This window comes from Brienomyrus brachyistius, chromosome 2, assembly GCF_023856365.1.
Source record: "Brienomyrus brachyistius isolate T26 chromosome 2, BBRACH_0.4, whole genome shotgun sequence".
NCBI classification, from domain to species: Eukaryota; Metazoa; Chordata; class Actinopteri; order Osteoglossiformes; family Mormyridae; genus Brienomyrus; species Brienomyrus brachyistius.
The window spans coordinates 19,844,263-19,860,920 of NC_064534.1; the positions used below are offsets into that span (position 1 = coordinate 19,844,263).

At 42.4% G+C, this 16,658-nt stretch overlaps 1 protein-coding gene across 2 annotated transcripts; it reads right to left on the reverse strand.

Moving 5' to 3' along the window:
- Window positions 1-674: 674 nt before the first annotated feature.
- LOC125726053 (uncharacterized) lies at window positions 675-8,248 on the reverse strand. 2 transcript variants are annotated; one of them, XM_049002587.1, is made up of 9 exons: window positions 7,782-8,248; window positions 5,963-6,061; window positions 5,230-5,377; window positions 4,403-4,533; window positions 4,181-4,227; window positions 3,972-4,070; window positions 1,221-1,399; window positions 1,020-1,059; window positions 675-909 (listed from the first exon to the last, which is right to left on the reverse strand). In XM_049002587.1, the coding sequence occupies exons 1-8, from the start codon at window positions 7,850-7,852 to the stop codon at window positions 1,045-1,047; spliced, it is 789 nt and encodes a 262-aa protein (XP_048858544.1). In that variant the 5' UTR covers window positions 7,853-8,248; the 3' UTR covers window positions 675-909; window positions 1,020-1,044. The 2 variants fall into 2 exon arrangements, with proteins under 2 accessions (XP_048858544.1, XP_048858543.1); XM_049002586.1 differs by having other exon boundaries at window positions 5,936-6,061; window positions 7,782-8,243.
- Between the last annotated feature and the right edge of the window lie 8,410 nt (window positions 8,249-16,658).

The window sequence follows — 16,658 nt, forward strand, 5'->3', positions numbered from 1 at the left end:
TACTAGTAAAAACTGAATTTCGGGTAAGAGGCAAAAATTCAATGGATGTCAATTACTACTATAACTTGAGTTACAGATATCTATACAGTTCTTACTAATAAAAAGGATTAAATTTAAGCTATGCAGAGTTGGTCTTCTATTAAAACACAGTTCGGCTTGCCATACCCGCTAAATATACAGTAGTAAATAGCATTTGTGTCAGTCACAATTCTTATCCCACCGTTTGCTGTCAGGCCATAAAAATGAGTAAAAAACCTGTCAAAATACTGGTCCAGACCAGGCATTTATTTAGAAAACACCATAAAGTGAGTTAGAGACTCAGAATCATTAGGTCCATAAGCAGTACTGGCAGAAAGTCCCATGTATTGCTAAGAAGAGATTCAATAAATCACCTATATTTATTTTAATGGGTCTCTACTGCAGGTCACTACAATCCCATCATACAATTCCCACAAATTCATTACTACACTTAAAAACAGCTGTATTAGTGAAGATGAATATCAGTAAAAATGGAAAGGTGAATTTCACTTTATATTTTGTGATTGTGACAGCAAAATGTACAAGAGACCTGTACAGTGGCTACAGAATCACCCTATAATGCAACCCCAATGTTAATATGAAACCCACATCCCATATTTCACATACCTTTAAACTACTTAAGTAAACCAAATGGGTTGCTTTTCATAGAATAACCTTTATTTTAAATACCCGGCCAAATAATGTGACAACATGGCATTTCTTCACAAAAAAAGGCAACTTAAACAGACAACTTCAACTGAAAACAATTTAGCAACTGCTACTGCATACTGTTAATTTCCAATAGGACACCTAAGCAAATTTTGCCCCCACACAACATCAGCTGCAGTGTGACCTAGAGCCACAGTCTTCATGGCATCCAGTATGTAAACCCTAATGGGTGGGGGGGGGGGGGGGGGGGGGGGGGGGGGGGGGGGGGAAGAGAGAGTTATTTCATATAAAGTACAATACATAAATGGCAGAAGTGATGCAGTAACACCTACCTGCGCATAAACACTATGACGACATTCAGACGCTTTGTACCTGTTAAAAGCCAGCATACAGTATTAGCTTTCCCACTGTATTTTGATCACACCCAACAAGTTAACTCTCCCATCTACACATTTTGTTAAAACCCATACAGATAAGCTGTCTCCATGCTGCAGGCCAAACAAACATTTCCAGTAAAGTGTAGAGTACCCTACCACTGGGATCGTGCAGTTGTCCCAGGAAGTTGCCTGTAAGGTTTGGGACGCTGGGTTCACTGGGGACATCAGCACTGCCGGACTCCAGAAGGATGGAGCAGCAAAGGTGTCCAGCGACAGGTCTGCAGCAACAGAGGGAACCGCTGGAGTGCTGATGCTTTGGGACTCAGGGAGGAGTTCTGTGGGGCAAAAACCAACCTCATTTCCACTAGCTGGTACATAAAAGGACAAAGGAGACTATCAGATGTAAGTAGTGCTTTGAATATTTAGTTATAACAACTGCATAAGCTGGAGTGAATTTCTGTTGCGAAGTGACACTTTGGTTACAGATATTTCATCAGCTATGTATATAATCTTGACAACTGTAATCAGATATTTAGAGTCTATATACTTTGTGAATAGGTAGGACAGTTTAGTCCAGGGACAAGTTTCCCGAAACCTTATTAACGCTACATCATTCGTATGTTCTGTCTTTTAACAGAGAGGTCTGTGTCAGAACAAATATCAGACCCAGGGGGGGACCCTGTCGAAGTAGTAGTACCACTGGCTTAAGGGGAATCCTAAGGGAAATTCAAACAAAAATGGACCACTGAAGGAAGCAAATAATGACTTGAATTTTGAGCATTCAGTATATGGATGACATGACCGTACTCATCACAGCCAAGGCATGTGCTAAATGGCTGTTGAACAAGCTGCAAGAGAACATCCAGTGGGCTCGAATGGAAATAAAGCTGAACAAGTCCAGGAGCATCTCAGTTGTTAAGGGAAGGCTGGTGGAACACCGGTATAGTGTCGACGAAGAGCCCATACCAACAGTGTCAGAGAAGCCAGTAAAGAGTCTCGGACGTTGGTATGACGCAACCCTCAAAGACACCAAACAAGTGGACCACTTTAGGCAGGAAACCATACAGGGACTGGAGCATATCAACAAGACTATGCCCCCAGGCAGAATGAAGCTTTGGTGCCTTCAATTTGGGCTATTACCCTGCCTCATGTGTCCTCTGACCATCTATGAGATCCCAATCTCAAGGGTTGAGAAACTTATATGAAAAACGGTTGGTGCTTCCAAGATGCTTCGGGCTTTATGGAAGATGCATGCTTGAACTTCCTGTGTCGAGCATCGCAGAGGAGTCCAAGTGTTCCAAAGTGAGAGTGGAGATGACACTCACAGGATCCAGAGACCCCTGCGTGGTCCAAGCAGCTCCTACTCTTGCGACCGGAAAGAAGTGGACCCCAACAGCAACTATTCAGCAGGTAGAGTCAGACCTCAGACACAGAGACATTATTGGCCTTGTGCAACAGGGAAGGGGAGGCCTCGATCTTGGGGAGAGCAAACCATCCTAGCATAAGGCAACTTCAGTTCAGCGCCGAACTCTGGTCATTGAGGACGTGCATCGACAAGAGTAGGCAGCAAATTGTGCAAAGGCCGTCTCACAATCTAGGAAAGGGCAGTGGATTAGATGGGAGGGAGTCGAGAGGAGGAAATTCTCTTGGGAGGGAGCTAATGGGCATGGAGTCATTTCACACCAGCTTCATTCTACAGGCCATATACAGTACGATACCCTGCCCTCCTCCTCTAACCTCAAGAAATGGTGCGGAGAAGATTCCATGTGCCCCCTCTGTCCATCCCCTACAAACTTCAAGCAAATTCTGGTCGGCTGCAAAACAAGCCTGGCACAGGGTCGGTACAACTGGTGGCATAACCAAGACCTGAAGTGCCTGGCAGCTGCTCTGGAGACCAGGTGGACAAAAATCAATGTAATGCCTCCTCCATCATTCCATCCTGCACCTGCTAGAGCGTTCGTCCGAGAAGGGGCAAAGCCAGCCGTAGTCCCTACAACAGCAGACATCGGCCAGCTCGGAGGGGCACGAGACTGGAAGTTGGTGGCTGATCTGAATCAAAGGCTTTGCTTCCCATCTGAGATCTCCACAACGAACCTCAGACCAGATCTTGTGCTCTGGTCCTTGACACTCTGCTATGTGTACATCATAGAGCTCACTGTTCCCTGGGAGGATGCCGTGGGGGAGGCCTACGAATGCAAGAGCCGAAAGTACATAGAGCTAGCGGCAGACGCCGAACAGCGTGGTTGGAAAGCCAAGATTTGCCCAGTGGAAGCTGGATGCAGAGGCTTCGTGGGCAAGTCAACCATCAGGCTACCTAAGGGTCTTGGCATTCGAGGCCAAGTCCAATGACAGGACAACAAAGCCCTCTCAGGAGCAGCAGAGCATGCAAGCCGATAGCTGTGGGAGAAAAGGCAAGACAACTCCTGGGCCCCAAAGTAACAACAGTGGGTCAGGAGGGTTGAAAGCGGAGGGGGGCACACCTGGGACGCCTGGCGTGGCCAATGAGCCCTCTGGAGGTGTAGTGGGCCCATCATCGAAACACCAATGAAGGAGGGTGCCCACCTGATGACCTCAATGAAGCTTACACCCCCCTATACACTGACATCACTACGAATGACACCTCGCACCTCAAATCTCCGCAAAAAGAAATAGTTTCATCTAGTCCTATAACAGAACTTATTGTGATGATTATCAGCCTAATATGGAAAAAAAAAAGAATTGAGGAAATATTCTGCCATAATCACCCACCCATTAACTATATGAAATTTTAAAAGTAGGGTGTATGGATATAATGATCAATAAAAAAAACAGCACCACAAGCCAGTGGCAAATTCAAAACAAGACCAGAAATTCAGACTGCCAACACCCCCCCCCCCCAACCAACCGACACACACACACACCCCTCACCGGTGTTTGGCTGACCGGAACATCCTGTCCCCTCCAAGTTATCACATGGGTCAGTAGGAATGTTGGTTCTTTCCGCGTTTATCAATGTAGAATCAGCACCTTACAAAAAAAGGGAATGAATATGAAGTAAGTTTTTGGGAAAAAAAAAAAAAAAAAATCTTACAATAACACAGACACACGGGGAAAAAAGAAAAGACAAACATACTTACTCTTACTCTGCCATTGTCCAGGGTTGGGGCTCAAAAGTTTACCCTTACTGAAGAAGAAAGGAAGGGAGGAGTGAAGGGAGAAAGAGAGTCAGTCTAACTACAACATTGAAAATAGCATCAAGTGCAGAGTAGCCAGAATCATGAGGTCATATATAAAAAGCCTGGTTCTTAGCCAATAGCAGAAAGGCAGAGGGGCTGAGGGAGCCTCTTTGTGTGAATCACCAGGCCCTGCTCTTCTGTTGCTGGCCTTTTCGCGCCTCATCCTCCTCATAGCTCTTGTTCTGACACTGCTGCTTCCTCAGGTGCGTCTCTAGGAGCCACCTGGAGTATAGCTGCTCTGGAGGGTACAGGATCTGGACAATATCAAGTTATACTTCACTGCCCTTATGTACACAGACACTGCACAACAGATCAGCATAGCATATGAATACATACCAGTGCTTCCCCTACCATCATTTAGGGGGGCACCCTCCCACCCCCCCTTGAAGGTCAAGTTAATTTTATTTTCTATATAGTGTCAGGTCACAACAGAAGTCATTTAAGGTTATCTTTCCTATAGAACAGGTCTATACATTGTCCTTTTATTAAACAAACTGAATGTTTGCCTTATGCTATTCATTTTATTTACACAACAGCTTGTCATTTTTGTCTCTTCACAGTCGCGCGTGTACAATTCTCCTCTGCATCACGCATGGCGGAGTTCCGCACCGATGCACGAGCACAGACACGTGCGCGCACACACAGGTGAGCACACTCCCACCAGCGGACAGAGCGCACGTCGGAAAATATGTCGCATCAACCACCTGAAAACCAGACAAAAATATCTGCATTTCTTTGACTGCTGTCATTAAAAGAAAACACATGAACACCATGAATCCTGTCGGTGTCTGTCTGCCCCCCCCCCCAAAGCTGTAAACCTAGGAGAAACACTGCATACTTACATTGAATCCTTGATGGTGGCAATTACTGAATCCCATTTGTTCCATTTAAAGTAACGAAAGCAAATTATTAATTACACACAGTTTCACCTGAGCAAACAAAATACTAACCTCTGTGTACTGGTGTCCCTTAGCGAACTCCTGTACATTCTCCAGGAAGGCTATGGTCATTTCAAGCACAGTCACCATATCACTGCGGGTACCCTGTACTCTGGGCAGGAGTTCACGCAGCTTATTGCAGCTGACGGTGATTCGCTTCCTAGGAGAAGAATGCAATTAAAAATACATACTGCTGCAAACAGTCTAGCTGCTCGGGTGGCAAATGCCCCTTTGACAACATGCATGCCCCCCTCCAGCCCACCCTACCCCTGTGGCCCCCCTAAATATGTATGCTACTTGGGTCTGAAATAAATATATATTATTAATTATAATAATTATATATCTGGGCTAAATTTTTTTGCGCTCGGAACAAATTTGCTTGACAGACTTAACGTGGGTGCGCCGAGGGGTCGAGCTGCTTCAGCTGGTGAAAAGCAAGCTTAACGACAGGAAAAAAATAATGAAGCTTGTGGAAGCAAGACAGTCTAAACAAGGAATCAGAGCGAGTTACATATTTGTAAAAACTGTAAAATGTGACTACAAAGCATTGGGCTAGAACCGCCACTGCTAGCTGCTTTGTAGTGGCTGACAAGCCCCTATGCGCTTTGTATGCCAGGCGCCTTACACAAGTCTGTACCACTTTAGAAAGTAAATTTGGTACGTGCAGAAAATTATAATTATTTAAGTGATTTGACAGCGCAAAGCTTGGAGGCAGAACCTGCGGATCCTCTCTGTGAACACGCACGCCTTTTTGATGTGTGCCAGGGCTTGCAGATGCTCTCGTCGCATCTTCCTCTGGAAATCATTGAGATTCTTCTCCTCATCTGAGTCGCTGGAATCAAGCCTTTTGCGAAAATATAGGGAAAGGGGGCTTCACGACATGCCGGGGCTGTAACTGTATTAATGAACACCATTTAAATTGCTTTACATACCTGCTATCGACATTGTCTCCCAGTTATTAGCGTTTATGTACCTAATTACACTGTGTGCAGAATTATTAGGCAAGTGTGTATTTCACTTGTATCTTCTCAACCGACCAATACTTTGAGTCCACATGAATCTCTAATTAAGAATCAACTCTTTAAAAACAGCAAAATGTTCAGTATTCGGTCTGAATACTTTCTGTTTGGATAAAAACAGAATTTCCTGTGCAGAATTAAGCAATTTACTATACCTATTAAAATGGGCCAAAGAGGACCTTACAGAGAGCAGGAACAAAACACAAAACAGTAAAGTACCAGTCAGAGGGATGCAAAACGATCAAAACTGCCAGACTTGAAATGTGATCACTGTACAATCAAGTGTTTTGTTGCCAACAGCCAAAGAGGACTGAAGAGGATTGTAGAGAGAAGATAACATACATTAACTGCCAAAGTTCTGAGTCAAATTAAAGGGGAGACTTCCAGAAACTCATCCCCAGACATTCTAGGTGCAGTGTGCTGCATGACATTCCTAGGGTCATTCAGTAAACACCAAAACATGGCCTCCACTCAGTGAGGCATGTAAGGTATAACATTAAGAACGGGCGCAGACACATCTCAAGACTGATGGCAGAAAGGTTTTGGGGACAGACGAGATGAAAGTGACTCTTGATGGAGCAGATGGATGAGCCAGTGGATGGAGATCCTCTTCAAGCACCAACAAGGTGGTGGAGGAGAGATGACATGGGTTGCAATTATCAGTGATGAACTTGTCATACTTTTCTGACTTGCAGATTGTATAAAAATTAACCACAAAGTCTACTGCCAATTTCTATAAGATACATTCTTCAAACAGTGGCACAAGAAGAAGTCAGCAGCTTCCTAAAAGGTTACGATATTCCTGCAAGACAATACCCCTCCCTATGCACCAAAGTATTTCATAGATTGGTCTAGAAAGGCTTGAAATGTGACTGAATTATAACCCGACGCCCTTCATCGCCTGACTCAACCCCTTTGAGAACTACTGCACATTAAACTGGGTGTAGTGGGCTGTATAGAATGGCTCATAGTAATAACAAGGAATAACAAGCTGTTTCTCATTATTTCTGTTGATGGTGAAGAAAGAAAATTCACTTAGTTTGTGATTGCCTAATAATGCTACACACTGATAATCAAGTGTTTTTATTTTATTTTTGCTTGTGAAAGTCAAATGTAACTTTTTCTCTCTAAATAAATTTACCTCGTGCACAAGAAAGCTTCTGAATTCATAAGTCTGCCCAACTTTTGCTAAAAATGATCTCCAGGAATAGTACTTGCCTAACAATTCTGCACAGTGCATCAGTCAGGGTTGCCAGCTCTTAAGCATCTGGCGTGACACATACGCAAGAATTCTTACGGCAAATATGTATTTTATTTCAATATAAAACTAAAATTAGCTACATCAAAAGAGTTGGAGCAGTTCGCAAACCCTACAGACTATTTACAAGGTAAAGAAACTCTTACATACACGTAAAGGCGCGTGCAGATATGTCTCGAATTAAATAGCTCACGCCAGCCAGCTGACTAAAGCTGACAACCCTGAATCAATAGTTAAAATATCCACTAAAAGAAATAAAATGTTTTAAATCTAAATAATCTACCTACCTTATAGAGTGCGACAATTGAGGAGGTAAGAGGATAAGTTCATTTTGGGACGACGTCGCAAAATGATCCATTTGACCTTTTAGGGTTGTTTGAACCACTTTTCCTCCTCTCGTCTTTGTGTTTATCCGTAAAGAACTTCAGCTCTTTAGAAGCTGAATGCATCGATTGAAAGACTATCTTTTAAACATATATGACGTTAACTCTATCAACACATATTATTTAATTTTTTAAACAGCTTTGCCCCGGACAGAATTACGTAGCGACGCACGAATCGTTTAAGACGACGTTTGCTGATTGCAAATTTCTGCAGCGTATGTTACGGATTTTGGGGTTAGGAATGGTACGTAACAATAAGGTTTCCGTTAGCGTCTACATTGGCCTGACTGTTAATGTATAAAGAGTTATATTAATCAACATTTTGTTTAACAGTAGGCAGTGGTGGCTTAATGGTTAGCGAAGCGTACTCGTAATTGAAAGATTGTAGGTTCGAATCCCTGACCACCAATTAAAGCACCACTCAGGTATCCTGAGCAAGGTACCACCCCCAAGCACTGCTCCCTTGGCGTTGAATTAGCTATCATCTGCTATGTCATATTGTCACATACAGTATGGGTTAAATGCAAAGAACACATTTCGTTGTTGTGTGCTGTGGTATGACAACTAAATTATAACGCATGCAATATGTTTAAAAATTTCCTGGAAAGGTTCACTTTCATGGGTAAACCGGAGCACAAAAATGTTATGTACTCCCGCCCAAAATTTTGTAAACAAGACATGTTTTCAATTGACTGGGTATTTTGATTATTAGATAACAAAATTTCCCTTTATCCGTGGCATAAATATCCCACGAATACACATTTCGGGCGTCAAATTTGACAAGCAGTTAAGACAACCGGCATAGAAATTTCCACCGATGACCTACCATCATGATCCACAAGGGGACGCCATTTACTCAATTCTGTCCACACAATTTCAAACCACTTACGCTAGTCAAGGTAAAGGGGACACGCACGTACACGTTTCCTATACTGTATATACAAACCACTTACGCTAGTCACGGCAAAGGGGACACGCACAAACACGTGTTTCCTATATATATAAACCTTTTAGTTGCTTCACAGTATATATATTCTGTTCATGGAAATTTCTTTACACACTGCATTATAACGACCCCCTTTTCAGCTGTTTATTCAGTCTTTCAGTTTTTTTCTACCGAAAGAGTAAGACATGTTACAACACAAAGGCACAAACATGGTCAATTTTTGATCACACTGCCTAAGGCATTCAGTCTGCTTGCGTGCTGTTTATCTCGCTTACATTAATATTAGATGGCCAGCACCCACTGGTGCACTCCAAGGTTAGACATTATGATCAGCAAACAAGAAGGTATGACATTTCAGGCACTGGAAGCCTGCACTGATATATATTAGGATTATTGTGTTTTATATATATCATGGCAGTTTTTTCCAAGCTGCTAATTGAATGGACACAGGCATATCTGAGCCTCGCCAACCGTATGCTATATTCTGCTGGAACTCAGAGACCCAGATCTGCAAGTTACAGTATGCACACAAACAGTGATACCTCACTACTCGAACTCATTAGAACTCGAATTTCTTAAAAGTAGAACCAACCAGTTCGAAAAAAATAACGTAGAACTCGATCCGAATCTCAGAAGTCGAACCGTGAACACCGAGATAACTTGTACGTGTGGGGAAATGAGTCACGTGGCACGTCTCTCAGCGGAAACAAAGGGTAACGCTTCAGTCTCAGACTCGCATTCGCTGCGATAGTGTCGTTTGTTGGTAATAGTGCTTTTTTATTGAAATATCAGGTAATACATTGTACTTCATATCATTTTGGTAGCCATTGCCCACCAAAAACTTACGCGATGGTTGTGCTTTTTTTTTTAAACATTACACATTGTTTGGATACATTTATTTTCTTAATTTACAAATTACTGTTTTGATAAATGTGCTTAGATGTGTTTAGTATATGCTCTTCATGTTTTATCCTGTTCATTTTGTGTTTAAATGCTGAAAAAGAACCATATTTAGGTGTAATTTTTTAACAAATTAATTGGTTTTCCATTATTTCTTCGATCAGAGGTCGAACTTTTTAGGATTCGAACCCGAGGTCTGAAATGTATGTCTCTGTGAGCATATACAGTACGTACCATGTGATGGACTGGCATCCTGTCCAAATTGCACCTCAGCCTAATGCCCTGTGCTGCTTGGGATAAGCTCCAGCCCACCCTCGCCACCCCCACATCACAACCCTTACTAGGATAAGCACTTATAAGATAGATAGGTGTGTCTTTTTCCAACAAGTGCCCAATCTTTTTCTCACGTATTCAGCAAGGCAGACTTATAATCCTCGCTCAATCAAACTGTAGTTACAGCTTCAGCGTTACATCGGTAGGGGAACTGGATGCTCCTCCAGGGGAGTCTTCGCCTAAAGGTCTGAAAAGACCACTGTTTTGCTCAGAGGTAAAGCAAAAGAGCTGAGTGATGGATAAAAGGAACAATGCCAGTCTGAGAGTTGGTGGAGTCAGCTTGAATCATCCCCAAATGTCAGCACGTACTGAAAAGAAGAAACTTCAGGTGGCACTTGCTCTGCAGCACAACACCAGAGCAGCTTTAGCTACTCCGTCTGGCTCTCTGAAGGCTGGAGATGTTCCGGGTAACAAACTCGCAGTCTTTAGCCATGACCTCTAGTTAAAATGATAAACTGGCCCTTACATAAGCAGGTCTGGATCACAGGTGACTAACCTGCCCATTACGATATTTATATTTTAACAGAAAACTCAAGCCCTATAGTCAGGAGGCTGTAGATGTCTTTGAGAGGTCCCTCGGAGATCATTAATATAGACTGTTATATCCAAAGAAATTTACAGAGCTTACAGCTTTATGCTTTTTTATCTCCTTGTACAGCTGGTTTCCCACTGAAACAATTCAAGTGAAGTGTTTTGCTAAAGGTTATAAAAGCCGATTCCCTCCGAGGAACAATATGTGCAATAAAAATTTCACATTATGTTTCCTCGCATGAGGGTCACAGATGGTAATTTGCAGTTTCAGACAATTTCCAGAAAGGATTTCTCTGACATCAGGACTACTGTTTAACACTACACAGCAGCACGGACTCATGGGAAATTTGTGTGGTATGAACCTAGTGTTAAAGTTGGATCTCAAAATATACAGATGGTCTTTTAAAAAATATGTAATGCACAGATAGATAGAAGGCAATTATAGAACAAATATAGAGATCAGAGAAGTACCAAAACCAATTTGCAGAATGTATAAATTGTATGTAATACAAACAGAAACACCTCGTCACAATGTTAGGGATTAGATACTCTGTAGAAGTGCAAGTTCTCTCTTGAAAGTGCGTGTAGTGCGACTTGTATCACACAGTCAGATTCCCTTCCAGATGCAGAGGTCGATGCGTAAGTATAGGAAGAACAATGGAATGACCCTTTAATGACCGTCACCACCCTGTTCCCCGCCAGGCCTCAGCTGCGTTGCCAACTTATAAACAAATGTCATCGGTATTATAGTTCCATCCCAAAAGCCCGATTAGTCTGCTTGGCGGTCCACCAAAAGAGTCGGCCTTTAGCTTTCAATTCCCCCCGCCCTTGACTTTACCCCGCAATTCTAGGCATCCCCTCTCTCTCACCAGCTTTTTAACTGAGTCCAGCTAGCACTCGACACACCACAAATGATCTCGCCGTTTGTCATTGTCACGCCCGGCTCGTTCGATCCTCCTGTGTGACACGCCCCTGATTATCCACATGTGCTTCCCCGATCTTGCCCAGCTGTGTCCTATTATTTTCGCCCAGTCTTGTCTATATGAGTCCATGTCTTGCCCTGCCTGTTGTCCGTCATTGATGTTAGTTTGGTGAGGCGACCGGCTGGCTGGCAGGAGGGATCAGGCAGGGATGAAGCAGGCAGGCGGAAGAAGGGGAAAACTGGGGATGTATTCGGGAGACCAGGGTAACAGCGACAAGGAAACATCGGACCTCAACCAACATCAACTAACATGAATGACGGACAACAGGCAGGGCAAGACGTGGACTCAAATACACAAGACTGGGCGAAAATAATAGGACACAGCTGGGCGTGACAGCCATCTCTTTAAGGTTGCCAGATTATGTAATGAAGATTGAGGCTTTGTACCTGGAAAGTCTTTGTGACCTGCCTGTATGATTCTTACACCACCTTCTGTCACTTCTGTGTAGCACTCTTTACACTGGTGGACAGAAGCCATTTCGCTGCTGGGGGATTCACATAAGAATGTGCGATGAGCCCTTAATGACACTTCTCAAAGCTACCAGGACTCACACTGCTCTTTCTTAGCTCTGCATAAGCAGAAGTTCCAGTGTGAAGAACTGTCTGATCTCTTTAAACCTGAGTGCTCAGACCTCCTTCAAAGTGCACTGGACACAGACGTTGCATTCAGTCTTCTCACCTTGGCTGCAGTTCCCTTGGATTTTCACAATGGATGATAGTTGTACACAGTCTGCCATATCTAAAATCCCCACATCAGTGATATAGATTAGATTTCTCCACTACTCACCAATTATATATGATTTTTTTTCCAGTTAATGTCATAATAATCTTGCCTGACCTATTACAAATTTAAAAAAGTATGAAACTTTTTTTTTACTGTAATTTGACACCATTCTTATAGGACATGCTTATAATGTGGCAAGCAGTAACCTTCTACATATGTATTGGACAAGAGCAGGAGACACAGAATAGTATTACAGTATATACCCAAATAACCTTTTAACAAACCTGGTAAGAACATTCCCACAGATCGAATGCACACTGGACACCTTTAAATCAGCTCAAGTCACATACATAACTGTCTACAGTATATACATAACTTATCATGGTCAGTTAATTTACAGGGATTATGTAACAGTCACCTGGTTTGTCACAGCAAGTAACTAAACTAAATGAGTTGATTTATGATAGATGGTAGTTTTGCTATAAATATGCCCTTGTACACACACACAGGTTTGTAATTATGTCTTTGTGGAGACTCTCCATTCATTTCTATGGGGAAAACTCTAATCCCAATATAATGACCTTAACCCCTGCCCAGCCCTGACTTTAACCATAAGTAACCAAACAAAATACGAGACTTTTGGCATTTTTAGTTTTTTTTATTGCATTCATAGATCTTTGTGGGGCACCAAACATCAAAATAACAGATCTTATTTCATTGTGCGGGACATTTGGACATTTGGTCCACACAATGTAATATGAACATAATCCACAAACCGTCACGATCGGGGCGAGCAGAACGGCGATCGTGCGGGCAGGCAGGCAAGAAACAGGCTGGAAGCCGAAAATCAGGGCAAACGAGGGGTTTATTCGGAGACCAGGGCAGGACACTGACGCACGGCAACATCAATGTCGGACAAGGGATACATGCAAGACTTGGACTTAAATAAGACAAGACTGATTAAAGTAACCGGACACAGCTGGAGACGATCAGGGAGGCACACGTGGGTAATCAGGGGGTGTGGCACACATGAGGAGCGGACGAGCCGGGCATCACACAAACACACGCATACATTTTTAATTCATATGCACAAAACAGCTGATGCACAGTATATAGACAGCCATACACAGTAATACAACGAATTAAACCTCAGCTAGAAATGGACCGGTGTGAAATTTAATCTGAGTTAATCCGGGGCATTTGCCATCCATTTTCAATAACCATTTATCCAAATAGATTCAAGGTCTGCTGAAATCTCTAGGAGCATGTAATCTCACATAGCACACAGCATGAAGCAGGCACTCTCAAAAATATGAATTCACTCACACTGTCTCATGTGGCCGTCATTCGACTGATTCACCTGAGTTGCAGTTTTTAATATCTCAACTGCATATATCAGTTTTTGATATATTTGATATTTTTTATATTATCAAACAAGTGAAATAAGGTTATAGACATTATATTTTCCTGTGTATAATGCACTGCTATCTTCCAGCTGCCTATCCGATGCATGCGTCAGGAGGACATTAAAGCCGAAGACATATACTGAACAAAAATATAAACGCAACACTCTTGTTTCTGCTCCCATTTTTCATGAGATGGACTTAAAGACCTACAATTCATTCCAGATACACAATATTACCATTTCTCTCAAACATTTCTCACAAATCAGTCTAAATGTGTGATAGTGAGCACTTCTGCTTTGCTGAGATAATCCATCCCACCTCACAGGTGTGCCACATCAAGATGCTGATCTGACATCATGGGTAGTGCACAGGTGTACCTTATACTGCCCACAATAAAAGGCCACCCTGGAATGTGCAGTTTTTTGCTTTATTGGGGGTCTGGGGACTCAGAACCGGTCAGTATCTGGTGTGACCACCATTTGCCTCATGCAATGCAACACATCTTCTTCGCATAGAGTTTATCAGATTGTCAATTGTGGCCTGTGGAATGTTGGTCCACTCCTCTTCAATGGCTGTGCGAAGTTGTTGGATATTAGTGGGAACTGGTACACGCTGTCGTATACGCCGGTCAAGCACATCCCAAACATGCTCAACGGGTGACATGTCCGGTGAGTATGCTGGCCATGCAAGAACTGGGACATTTTCAGCTTCCAAGAACTGTGTACAGATCCTTGCAACATGGGGCCGTGCATTATCTGTCTGAGTGGCTGGTCTCAGACGATCTTGGAGGTGAACCTGCTGGATGTGGAGGTCCTGGGCTGGTGTGGTTACACGTGGTCTGCGGTTGTGAGGCCGGTTGGATGTACTGCCATATTCTCTGAAACGCCTTTGGAGACGGCTTATGGTTGAGAAATGAACATTCAATGCACGAGCAACAGATCTGGTTGACATTCCTGCTGTCCGCATGCCAATTGCACGCTCCCTCAATGCTTGTGGCATCTGTGGCATTTTGCTGTGAGACAAAACTGCACATTCCAGGGTGGCCTTTTATTGTGGGCAGTATAAGGTACACCTGTGCACTACCCATGATGTCAGATCAGCATCTTGATGTGGCACACCTGTGAGGTGGGATGGATTATCTCAGCAAAGCAGAAGTGCTCACTATCACACATTTAGACTGATTTGTGAGAAATGTTTGAGAGAAATGGTAATATTGTGTATCTGGAATGAATTGTAGATCTTTAAGTCCATCTCATGAAAAATGGGAGCAAAAACAAAAGTGTTGCGTTTATATTTTTGTTCAGTGTATATATATAATTCTTAACTTTACCAGGAATAATCTCAATTTTCAGAAGGAGGGTCAGAGGTGTTGTGATTCTCCTCATTATTTTCCTGATAATCTCTGAATGATCACGGCAATATGTTTATTACAAGAAAGCATGTGGGGTTGACTGGTTGGTGAAGTATTACTGTTTTACCAGAGCAATTCAACAGTTCTATACATGATTAAATTATCTAGTTTTTGTCGATAATTTCCGCAGAAGAAGAAAAAATGTTAATGACGTTTAGATTTTTTGACACTAGCATTGTCAGACGGTAAATAAGGTTCAGCCTTTAAAATATAGCAGGGTTCATAGCTTCACAAAATCATAAAACAAAACCATACGTTTTTATTTGAAAAAGACCAATAATATGGATTGACTGCTCTTTGTGCATCAAGTCGTCTATTCTAGGCAAGACAACCAAACGGGACAAAATTTAGGGTGGAAATTGTTTATGGAAGTGCATAATCAAGACTAAAACAAAGGGGATTTTTAATTAATTATTGGAGTAGAATAGGAGTCTGCAAATCTTTACCACCAAATGTAACAGACAAATCTCAACATTATTCTTTATTATAATACACCAGGGGTACAAATAAACAAACATCACCAGAGCGCTAAGCCATTGCAGTCATGATGGTACAGTATCCGTGCGCAGCATGCTAATTTCATGCATTCTCTTACAAAAGGCTATGAGGCTAAGAAGCCACAAGGCAGGCCATGCATTTAATGGGATACTCTAAGGGTATTAACCTGACGATGTGACATGAAATAAGGGATAAATAGACTAGCGGCAGCTCATACAGGCACCCAAACAGACGACACAGACAAATTTGCATTTACTAAACTGACTTTTCAGTCAGTTTGGGGCTGATAAAATAGTAGCAAATAAGAGAAGTAGCAGTAACGCTTTACTTGACGGGGCACAAATAATGTAGCATTATACTCTTTCTTATGTATTAACCACAAACTAAGTCTTAGTTACATACTGATCTTATGTTAATTCATCATCAGTGAAAAGTAATGCATGTTTTATGTCAAGCAGTTACTATATTTGTTACTATATCTGTTAATTCTGTAAATCTTTGTGAACTATTGAAGGAACAAGTAATGAGAAACACAAGTGATATAATGATCTCATGTTTGTTCATCAGTAACAAATCGGGACGTATCTTTTATCTCAAGTAAACTATATGTGTTCATGATTTGTTCGTGATTTGTACTTCAGTGTAACTGAGATGTTACTATGTATTTGTCCCCCGTCAAGTAAAGTGTTACTGGAGTAGCCAAGTTAAATTATCGGAGTGGTAAAGCAGCCTCACCCTGCTCACATATACACATTAGCACTAATGTGCTTTTTGCTTGTCAAACTTGAGTAATGCCTTTGGTACCACATCCCTATCAGGTGGACACCCGAAAATCGCCTGAAATCCACACAGGATGCTGGAATTTCTCCCACTGCGCTGGAAGGTAATTCATTCACTCAGGCTGCATCCATTAATTTAGAGTCATAATTACAATGCGGACAAAAAAAAAAACAACAACTGAACCAGAAGGAAATAAATTGTCTTGCAAAATCATGGACTTAACTGGGGCATTAGGGGCGGCAGAGGTTAAGCGTCTATGGGACCAACATG